The sequence below is a fragment of the Corvus brachyrhynchos genome, unplaced genomic scaffold (assembly GCF_000691975.1).
Source record: "Corvus brachyrhynchos isolate BGI_N302 unplaced genomic scaffold, ASM69197v1 scaffold101, whole genome shotgun sequence".
Classification (NCBI taxonomy): Eukaryota; Metazoa; Chordata; class Aves; order Passeriformes; family Corvidae; genus Corvus; species Corvus brachyrhynchos.
In genome coordinates this window covers 9,025,383-9,036,208 of record NW_008237239.1, presented here as the reverse complement: position 1 = coordinate 9,036,208, position 10,826 = coordinate 9,025,383, and the positions used below count along the sequence as shown (strand labels likewise).

General features: G+C 37.7%; 1 protein-coding gene across 6 annotated transcripts in view; it reads left to right on the top strand.

Moving 5' to 3' along the window:
* Positions 1-10,826, top strand: part of SLC44A3 (solute carrier family 44 member 3) — a 40,702-nt gene that overhangs the window by 22,719 nt on the left and 7,157 nt on the right. For 5 of the 6 annotated variants that reach the window (XM_017729867.1, XM_017729863.1, XM_017729865.1 and 2 more), the window contains exons 11-12: positions 1,805-1,961; positions 4,459-4,536. In XM_017729867.1, coding sequence (XP_017585356.1) covers positions 1,805-1,961; positions 4,459-4,536 — 235 coding nt within the window. Of the gene's footprint in view, positions 1-1,804; positions 1,962-4,458; positions 4,537-4,807; positions 5,610-10,826 lie in introns of those variants that run through there. The other variant, XM_017729866.1, reaches the window with a different exon arrangement.

Sequence of the window (10,826 nt, the reverse complement as noted above, 5' to 3'; positions counted from 1 at the left end):
GCTCATTATTTTGTCATGTAAAAAATACCAAACCCTTCTTCATTTTTCTTTTCAGTAACAAGTATATTATTAACACAGGAATAAACTTTATCCTTTCTGTGTTTCTTATCACTAGTTAACCTTTAACTTGCAGAAACTTAACAATTTATATTCTGAGATCAAACTGACACTCATATGTAAGGTAGTGTATGGGGGAGAAAGAAACAATGGCTCAATCTGAATAGAATAATTCATCCACATTGTGATGCATGTGTTTCTAACACAGAAACCTGATGGCTTTAAAAAAACCCCCAAATTGCCTTATTCTGTATAAAATTCCACTATCCCCAGAGCTGTTCCACTGGTTTTAAAACAAAAATAATAAATGTAGCAACTGCTTTGCTGGAATTTCCTATTTCAAATAATGTGGTATATTCACATATTTAAATACAACTTCACCACTGCAAAAATTTTGTGTTTTGAATGAACTGCAGTGATACTTTCAGGATTCTTGCAGAACTGTAATCCCTCTCTGAAATATAGTGTGTACGATTTAAATCCTTTCTGAAGTGAGGCTTTAATAAAAATATATTTTTAGAGCTTCTTAGCCCAAACCAGTCACTCTCTTATTGGTGCCTTTTAATTTTTTTATTTCTTGTGAAAACTACTGATTTTTCAAGATAACAGAGGTTTTGAAGAAATCACTTCTGAAAACAGGGCTTCTTGTTTGTGATATTAGGTCTGATCTTTACTTAGCTACTTAGTCAAATGGCTGCTGGTTCTGTGCCTAACTAAATTTTTCAGGGTTGGGCCAGTTGCTTAAGAGTTACTTTATAGAAGGTCTAATTATGACTATTGATCAGTATGGAGTTTTTCAATCCTATAAAACATTTTTAAAGGTACTCAGAGTGTTAATTTAGTTGATTTTTTTTTTTTACAGCATTTGACAAGGGATGAGGGAGTGTCTTTAAGCTGATTTCCTGAGGTTTATATAAATTCTTGAGAGCTGTGTCATGCTACTGTCTGTAAATGACTGACATTAAACTGACCTTTATAAAGGAAGCAAAAAAATAAGACTTGTATTTAGGCCATATTTTTGTTTTTGCTCTTTGGCTTTTTGATTTTGACAGAGACATTATTTCTCTGAAACATTACAGGTTAGTGTGTGCTAGAACTACAAGTTTTTTAGTTCAGGTTGTAATTCTAAACATATAGTATGATATTCCTTTTTTGCTGTATTCCATGATAAAAGAAAGCCTGTTCTGTGGGGGGGAAAAAAAAAAAAAGCATTAATCATTTTAACAAAATTTAAAACCAAATTTGGCCAAATTGCAACTATAAAAGTAGATAGTAACTCTCAGTTTTACATGTGAAAACTTGCAATTTTATTTTCTAGTTTTAATTTTACCACTAAAGAAGAAATAGTGGATTAATTCCCTCAGACTAAAATCTTGAAGAACCAAGAGTGAAATAAAAGATTGCAGAGAATAAGAGAAGTGACAGAAACTGGAGAGATGTGTTCAAGGAGTATTCTCAGATATTGTTCACGTCTCCTATTTTCCATTTTAGTTTTTTCCTAGGTATTTTTCCATTCCAGAAAACAGTAATTTCTTAAGAATTAAACTAATCCAGAAGTTATAAATTTGGCTGCTTTTCTTGGGACTAAGGGACACTGAGATGAAGTCAGTAGAAAAACTGGAGTAGTTCAAGTAGGAAAGGAGATAAAAACTTAATTCTTAAAATTTCCAAATACTAAAAAGACACAATGTTTATCTTCTTAAATAAGTTTCTAAACCATTTTTAAATTGTTTGTTTTTCTTTCTAGAAATAAAAATAACCCATCGCCTCACCCAGTCTTGTCTTCCATATCAGTTCTTTTTTGCTACCACCTAGGAACTGCTGTAAAAGGCTCATTTCTAATCACAATACTGAGAATACCAAGGATTGTTCTCTTGTACCTTTCCAATATCCTAAACCAAAAGGTAGGTATATACTTCTGTAACCCTATAAAAATAGTGATTTAAAGATGAGATCATGGGGCAAAAAAAGTGAAAAATATATTTCTTGCTTAAAATTAGATGATATTACATGGATTTTATGTTTCATCATGTTTTCTTCATTAGGAAAGCTTTTTTTCCCCTCTCAACTCAGACATCAATACTTCCTTTTTTATTCTCAACTCAGATATTTTTAAAAGCAGACAATACCAATATTAAACCCACCTTTTATTTAGTGTTTATAGATAAAGGTTTTTATGAAGGATAAAGATAAAAATTGGCAGACTGCTCTATTAAAAAATTTTGGATCATAAATATTTAAGAAGCAAAAGTAAGAATACTATTGTTAGATTTAAGATCTGTTACAGAAAATACTTCATCTGCCTTGTAATATGATTTTATAGAAAGGATATATGACATAAGAACTATTCCTGAGAGTTGTGTAGTATCCAAAACACATCTTTTAAGATACATTAAACAAAGAGCTGGGCTGTTTTGAATGGTTTTTTGCCTCCTTTTTACCTTTCATGCATCTCCACATCAATTCTCTTCTGCCGGAAATACACCACTGTAGGTAATTCTGGCACTTTTGCAAGGAGGGAGGTCTGGTATGAATGCATAGGCCTGACTTTAGGAGAAGATTTAAGAAAAGGTTTTAAATGTAGGCCTTTTCCTCTAGGGGTTTACCTTGGCCTTGAAGCATGTTATGTATAGTTATGACAGGATATTTACAGTGATCATACCTATGAGGCATGTGTTGGTATAGGTTATGAATGCTTAAATAAAAACCTCTTGTAATAAAACACTTGAAATTTGTTGTCTGGGTTTATATTGCTTTCATTTGAAAGTTTTGGGTATAAAACTTGGTGTGTTGTGTTAACTAAGAACATTCTATAACGACAGTTTATGGGACAACTTAGAATATTTTCTGCCTTTAGAGAAAGCAGGATAAGTGGACTTGCTCATTACATGGTTTTGTAATCTGAGTAACTGTAGATTTAATTAGCAAATAAAGATTATTTGTGTCTGCAGCACTGGGCCACAGGCTCCTTTTTGGTCCAGTTCCCAAGCATTCAATGATATGACCCATAGCTGTAACTGCTGCTAAAGAGGCTAGAAAGTGCTCTGGGCAGCTTGTGTCCTCAGTCCTTGGAAGGATCCTCCCAAGAGTAACCTTGCTCCTTTGCATGGCAGAAAGGACAGGCTATGGCCCCCCTTTCATTGAGGGCCAGAGTCGTACTAAAGGATGAGAAGTGACGCTGCATTCTTGTAGGGCTCAGCCAGACTTCCCCACCCTTGCAAAAAATGTTGCTGTCCTCTATGAACAGAGAAAAAGTCAGGGGTCTGCAAGTTTGCAGGTAAATTTAAAGACATTTTCTACACAGAAGTCTCCAAGCAGAACCAGAGAGGAGATTGTACTGGAGATCCCTTGCTCTAGGCTTTTAACAAACAGTACTTACTGAGATAATACCGTTTTACTAAAATCATTTCTCCAGCAATACATAGCAAGAGTAAAGTATTCTCTGTCAGGAGTTTGCATGTATAGTCACCATTTTGAAGGAGTTATTCCTGGAATATTTTCATGAACCTTTCTGAAAAAAGTTCAGAGGCTTGTGGTTTCTGCTTGAAAAATGGTAGTTGTTTGGACCTGAGTTTTCAATAGTGACTGGAAGATCTCTGCTTTCCAAAACAAGATAAAAACATTCTGATCTCTGGAAAAATAAGATTAAAAAAACCAAGTATCCTTGAACTGAATTTCCTTTTGTTGAGAAAAACAGCCACTTAAATTTGGAAGGCTATTGTGGATACCAAGATGTCTTTTTCTTGTTTTGAATCATCTCTTTGATGAACTGTTCTGAGCTCATTATGTGATGGGGGTGTGGGGGCATGGAACAAACATTAAGGTTTACTGCTCAGTTTTTACTATGAAATTAATAGCTCAATGGTCTATGAATAACCTGTTCTAGTATAAGATTTTTCTTCCTGTCCTGAAAAATGAATGTATGCTCTGAGTTAAAACCCATGTATGTTCATATAAGCCCTTCTACCCATTCTTTTGTTCGTGTTCATTAGGGTACCAGTCATTTCAGAACTGTGGAAGGGTTTTGATAAAGTTAAAAATCTGTCCCTGTACTCCCTGGTCACTGTGAAGTGCTATAAGGATTACTGGCTTGCCTGCCTGTTTTGCTCCCCAGGCAGCTGTTAGCTCACAAAGCTGCTCACAGCAGTTATTTTCTTTTCCCAGAGAAGAATCTTCCATCCACAGGAAGAAAAAAAAAAAAAAATGCACAGCTCTTCAATCATTAATATTGAAAGGCCTGAATTAAAAACAATTCCTAAAATCCTAATTGAAATATCTGCTGTCTAAGTGAAAATTTTATCAGAAGAGTCAGTCCCCTGTAAAGCAAGTTTGTTTCTAGAATGGTGGTTCTGTTTGAGGCTAATTATGTATCCAGTGACCAATAATTTTATTTTATTGCAGAAGAATGCAAAGTGCCTGTTCAGCTGCTGTTTCTGCTGTGTTTGCTGCCAGGAAAGTTGCTTAAGATACTTCAACCAGGTATGCTCTGTCATCTCTGTCCCTCAGCCTAGTCTGGATACTGCATGTGGGTGCCTGCCCCTTAGCATGGCTAAAATGCCACAGGGAGAGCATGCAGGCCAAAGTTTCCTGCTGGCCACCTGAATTAAACAAACAAAAGAACCTCCAAGTGCAGGTGAAACTTGTTGCAAAGAAACAGGGAATTGGCAAATGTGCAAGGTGCTAGATTTTAGAAAACTTGTTAATACAGCTTGAGATAGCCCTTTCAGAGGTCTACTTGCTCTTTCTGTAGGTTAGACTTAACATTTTGCTGAGTTGTGCCAGACAGAGTCCTGAAACACAGAGAGTTCAGGTAGGAGGAAGCAATGAAGAATTAGAAAACATACCTGGAGATGTGACATTAAACTAATTACAGTGTTTTCCACCTGAAAGTCCTGAATGAAGAAACTTGAATTCCTGGCTGATTGCCATTATCAGCAGATCTGGGAATATGAGCCATGATGTTAGCAGTCTTGTTGTAAAGGTGTTTTTATTGGAAATGGATGATTTCTGACATACAGCAGTTTTACAGATACTTGACACCTCTTTTTTCCTTCCCGATTCTTTTCTCTAAGTGTGTTCCAGATTTATATATATAATTGTAAATAGTTAATTTTTGTCTTTGTCATTGCCTTGTTTTTATCTCTGAGGACTGTGATATTCTTAATGTAAAAGGGAGTCATATTTTCGAATTGATTCCTCTCTCTCTGACTTCTGAGTTCTTTGTTCTCATTGCTGAAGGTAGTAGTGAAGTAAACAAGACAGTTCTGATAAAGGGTCTGACTTCTTCTCCTAAGAAGATACATAAATTAGGTTTAATCTTGGACAGTTATGAAGAGAAATTTTTAATTTATTGCACCCTAGATTAAAACTTGTGGAGTGAAATCTCTGAATTTTCCAGGCCTACATATTCTAGGTAGGTCTTATGGTCAGTGACTTGGTGAGGAATATCAATGTTCATTTTGACTCCAGGCTTTTCATTTGTAGTCACCCTTTCCCCTTGGCTTGGCTTCCTGCCTTTCAAAGAGATATCCAGCATCCTAGTGTTTACTTTCTCCAGCTGTTGTGTGCTATGTGTTTTTTAAAAGAATTAATTACTGTAATGTTCTTCCTTTTGTTTCAGAGGGCTGTATTGTAGCTCTTGTTCCCTTAAAAGATTTCCTGTTTCCTAATCTATTGTTGGCAAATTTCTGTTTTTCTATGAGTTGTGGTTTTTAATCTAATGATCATAATACAGTGTTTGCTTTTGTTTTGTTTTTTGAACATCTTTTTAGCAAGGTGATGGTAGTCCATATGTTCCAAATCCAGGGCAATTTGGGCAACAGTTAGAGAAGAAAAAAAGCAAGAATAGGCCACAAGATTTTAATAGAACTTTTATCTGTATGAAAATGTAACATTGGTCTTGGGTTATTGCATCTCATAGAGTAATTAATGGATCTAATTATTTATTTACTTTTTCCCCCTATAACTAATCTGTTCAAGCCTATTTCTTAAAAAAAATATATTTTGACTGCAATTGAAAATCTTAGTCTTTGATTCTGTAAAATCTGTGGCCAAATGTTAAATAGAAAAAAAAAGAAGGAAAAAAGTCCACAGCTTTAAGCAGCTTTGACATATTGCTTGATTGACAGAAGTAGTGAAGTCTTAAGAGCTCCTACTGAGATTGATGAAACCTGCTGGGAGCAACCTAGAAATTTCCCATAGATGTTGAACATGGACTTGAGAGTAGGACTTGGGAGGGAATCGTTAAAAAATTGCTTGTACCTGTGTTTCTAACATTTTCAAAGTATTCTTTACGTTTAGATTTTGATTTTTTTTGTACCTAAAATGTGGAACAGTTGTTGTAAAATTTGGTCCAAAGATCGTTGTGTACATTATCATTCCTTACTATTTACAATTTCTTTGCTTTTTATTTTAGTATTACTTTCACTATAGTGAAAAGCATATAATTACCTGAAACTCTAAAAAAACAAGATCCAATCACTTCTGCACTATTTTCTTCAACTTGTTGTTATGCTGCTTAGGTAATTTAAATTCTTTCTGTTCCTTCATTCACAAGTTTAATCAGGATTAAACAGAGTACTTTGTTTTCCCTCTGAGAACTTGCAGATGAGAAACAGGTGCTGGAGGAAGTAACCCTGGTGATAGAATGCAAGCTTCTTTCTTCCCATACAGAATCAACCAAGTGCTCTATTATGTTATCAAAGAGTACTTTTTGGGCTGGAGTACCATCCTGCATGTGGGATTTAATACTGACTTTAATAGTTGCATGCATCCCTGAAGTGACTCATTCTCTGCAAGCTCAGAGCTCTCCTGGAAGTTAACTGGAACACGCCAAGGAGTTACCCTGTCATCTTCCCATCATGACACAGTGCTGTGCTAGATACTGGCAATTGTCGTATTTGCAGGGATAGTTTTGGAGGAGGGGTAATGTAAGCCCAGTGTTCTGTGCAGATTGCAATACAGACAATTGCATTCAGCCTTTCTAAATTTCTGTTGGATTTGCAACTGGATCCTGTGCTAAACTGTGGCGTAGTGTTGTTATGTGCTGTTAAACAGTTCACTCTTTAAGCTGTTCCACTTCAGTCATGGGCAAAGTGATTCATGTGTGTGTATAATCCATTAGTAACAATTGTGAAGCACTCTGGGTTCTGTGGCTGAAAAGTGCTTTCTGAATATAAAGTCATTATCCTTACTTGACAGTTCTGTTTGCCAACACTTGTCAGAATTACCACAGATTTTTCATCTGGCTCTGATGGTTTCAGTATGTTCCAGATAAACATATCCAATCATCTCAAGGAAAATCTAGGAGATTGAAAGTTTTCTTCTGTAAAAAATGTATACTGTTTTTTCATGTGGTTAGGGAATTACAAGGTCTGTGTCTCTCCTGCTTTCGTGGCAGTCTTAACTTTAGGTACATCAAAGTGTTCACATGTTCTTCCTTTACAGCCTTGTTGCAGTGACGTTTTTAAAAAACAATACAACTGGATAGTTTTGCTTTTCTGTGTCCACTTTGGGTCCATCTGCAGCCAGTTGGCAAAGCGACCTCTCCAAAGTGCAGTGCCTGGATTTCTAAAGGGGTTGCTGAGCAGGGTGTGGCTTCTCTGTGTTAATCAGCATGTTCGCTGCAGTGTAGCCTTCTGGGCTGTCAGTGAATGTCAGTGAATTCAGCAGTGTGTGAGCCTCATTTCCTACGACAGAGACCCTTCCCTGAGACTGAAAGCCGGCAACTGTCTAGTGTAATAAACCAGAAGCAAGTCTGTCCAATGGCTGTATATCCATGGCAGTCATTGTCTCTTAGGCTTCCATCCAAAGTTTATCAGGAGGTTTCAGGGGATTGTTCAAAATTCTCCACAGTGCCTCGTGGAGAATTCACCTAGATAAATCCAAAATTCATGCATACTATTATAAAGCAAGTTCTTCTCTGCATGCCAAACACATTGTGCCTCACCCCATCAAGTAGTTCTTTTTCCTGCCAAAAGCAATACTACATTTTAACTTTACTGGCAAAATTGCTGCTAGATACAGAGCTAATTTTTCAATCCTCTTGAAAATACAAGGATAAAATGTTAATCTTCAGTGAAATCGTATTTTAAATATGCTTACTTTCCTTCTACAGACTTTATGTATGTAATAATAGCAAATAAAATTCCTCAGGTCTTTACTTGTTCTGTAGGATGAACCGTGTAGGGAACAGAGTTGAACAAAGCTGACTAATTCTTACTTTGATATCTTTCTCTTCCTCCCTATCCCATTAAGAAGAAACAAAAGGGGAAAGAGAGAGAGAAAATAAAAGGCATTCAAGCAAGTGACTGGTAATTCAGTGCTTTTAAGCAGAGAAATTTATGAACAGCTCTCTGGAAATCTTCAGTTTGATTTATTTCAGAAATCCCAAGCAAGAACATTTTCTCACTAAGTGCAGAAGCCACTGAAAGCAACCCCAGTAATGATGTCATTATGATGCAATGGGCACATAAAGCAGGATCCTTTTGATCCAACCCTGTCATTGAAATGGAGCCCATGTGTAACACTGTGATGCAGCAGGAAGGGACACCCAACTACCCTCTGAGGAGAAAGTTGTGTTGGTCCTACCCACTGGATGACAGCCATGGAGGGAGTAGATGACACAGAGAATAGGAAGCAAGGAAAGTTGGAAATTTTCTCCAGTAAGTCCAGACTGCAAATATAAGGTAGAATGGAAATAAATGAAAGTTGTGCTTTTTGGACTGCTTGGGAAGATTCAGGAGGTTGTTGAATGCTCCTTACAGATGGTAATTAGCCTAGGAACAAAAAATAACCATTTCTGTGTTAGCTGTGTGCTTATTGATTAGAAGTGGAGGAGGAGAATATTCTCCATTTGTTTGTTAGCCACAGCACAATAGCCTTTATTTAACAAGGCTGCAGGAAGCACAGAGTCAGTCCCAGAAGGTACAAGATTAAATACTTGCACTGGAAAGAGGGGGATAAATGCCATTGTACAAGTTGCTGGTTACGTGCTCAGTCTTATCTCACTGGGGGGACTGGAAAATCGTGTGACAAATGAAGGGTAAGAGCTAAGCCCGTTAGTCATCTATGAGACAGCAGGGAGGGATAAAAGCCAGACAAGATCAGCAGAAAAATCAGTAGATGTAAATTTTTCATGAATAAATGTTGTCTGGAAGTTGGAAGAAGGTTCCTAAGGACCAGAGGGACAACTGTCTGGAATAGCTCCAAATGTAAAGCCTCGGAGAGGGGAAGTCCTAAGTGATGTAAAGGGGGAGTTTTCCATTTAAGAGAAGTTTTGTATAATGTGCTAATCTGAAATAGCCAGGGACTGGAGTGGCTGAAAGTCCCTTCCAGTCTTGTATGTCCTCATCCCTTCAGTGGGGCCTCACAAGGCCTGCCTTGCTTTCATTTCCCACCACTGAGAGTCATGATACAACTTTCTCACCAGACCACTAACTGCTGCGCAGCAGCCACAGTCACTGCCTCTTGTTACCATTGGATTTCGTTTTCTGAGGGGCTTCCACTGGCAGCAGTGACACTTGCAGACGAAGACACTTCACAGTCCAGCCTGAGCTGCACCACACTGCACTGGGGGTAGCTAACCACGACAGCCCCTAAGAGATTTGGCAGCAACAAGATCAGATCAGGCTGAAAATACCAGCAGAGCAGAAAAAGCTGAACTGGGATGAGAGACCAGCATGTCTCCTTCTTCTTTTTTAAGAAGATTCTGTTGCTATGGCAATTCTCTCTTCCCCAAGCTCATTTTATGAAAGCAAGTCTTAGAATGGAGGACTGAATTCAGCTGTTACACAAAGTAGCAATTATTCTCAACAATTGGGGAACTTACAGCCTGGATCTGAGCCATAGCGCCTTTCTCATGAAACTACCAGGTCACTTTTTCCAAGACCTTTGACATTCTGTGTTGTGAGGCACAGAAGGATATATTCTTTAAATAGGTTTTTTTGCATACTGTGGTATTTGGAAATATGTAAACATTCCCATTCCCTATTTATTCATCCTGACACTGAGAAATCAGTGTCTAGTTCCCAGGCCCCAAGCCAGAAGAGGCTTGTGTACTTCAGAGAGGTGGCAATACGAGATCAACTTGCTGGTGCAAGGATAAAGGCTGTTCCTGACCCACTGTCTCCCATGCTTTCTGACCAACCCTATCTATCAATGCAATCATTACTTGCTTGTCACCAGAGCAGAGACTACCATTGTAAAAGATCAATTCATTAAGCAAAGATAAAACTGTAAGAGCTATAACATGTACATAAGGATCAGACTGAGTCCCTTTCTAGGTCTAGTATCCCATCTTCAGCAGTGACAGTGAGTAAATGCTAAGGTTGAACGAGGATATTTCCCTATCTCTGTGCTGTTTCTGAATCTGATTTCAGCCAAGGGACTTCTAGGGCTGAGTGTGTTTTCTGTGTGTTTAATAACTCTCACCTGATTCCTTTTCCCTGAAATTCCCTGTCTCCGTTGAATTCATGCAAACTTTTAGCAGCTAAAACATCCCTTGTCCAGCAGTTCACAGTTTACAGATTTATAGTGAGAAGAAATACCATCTGTTTTCAAATTTGGCTCCTACTACTTCATACTGTTCTGCCCCTGTCTGGACGTTGTTCTGGAAGGAACATGAGCCATCTAACCCTATACAGCCTCTCTGCATTTCTCATGAGTCGGTAGCCCTCTTGCTGCATCCTCCTTCAGTCATCTCTTTTCCAGACAGAAGAGCCTGGTGTTCCCCAGACAGAAGACATTCCATACCTTTTGGATCATTCCTG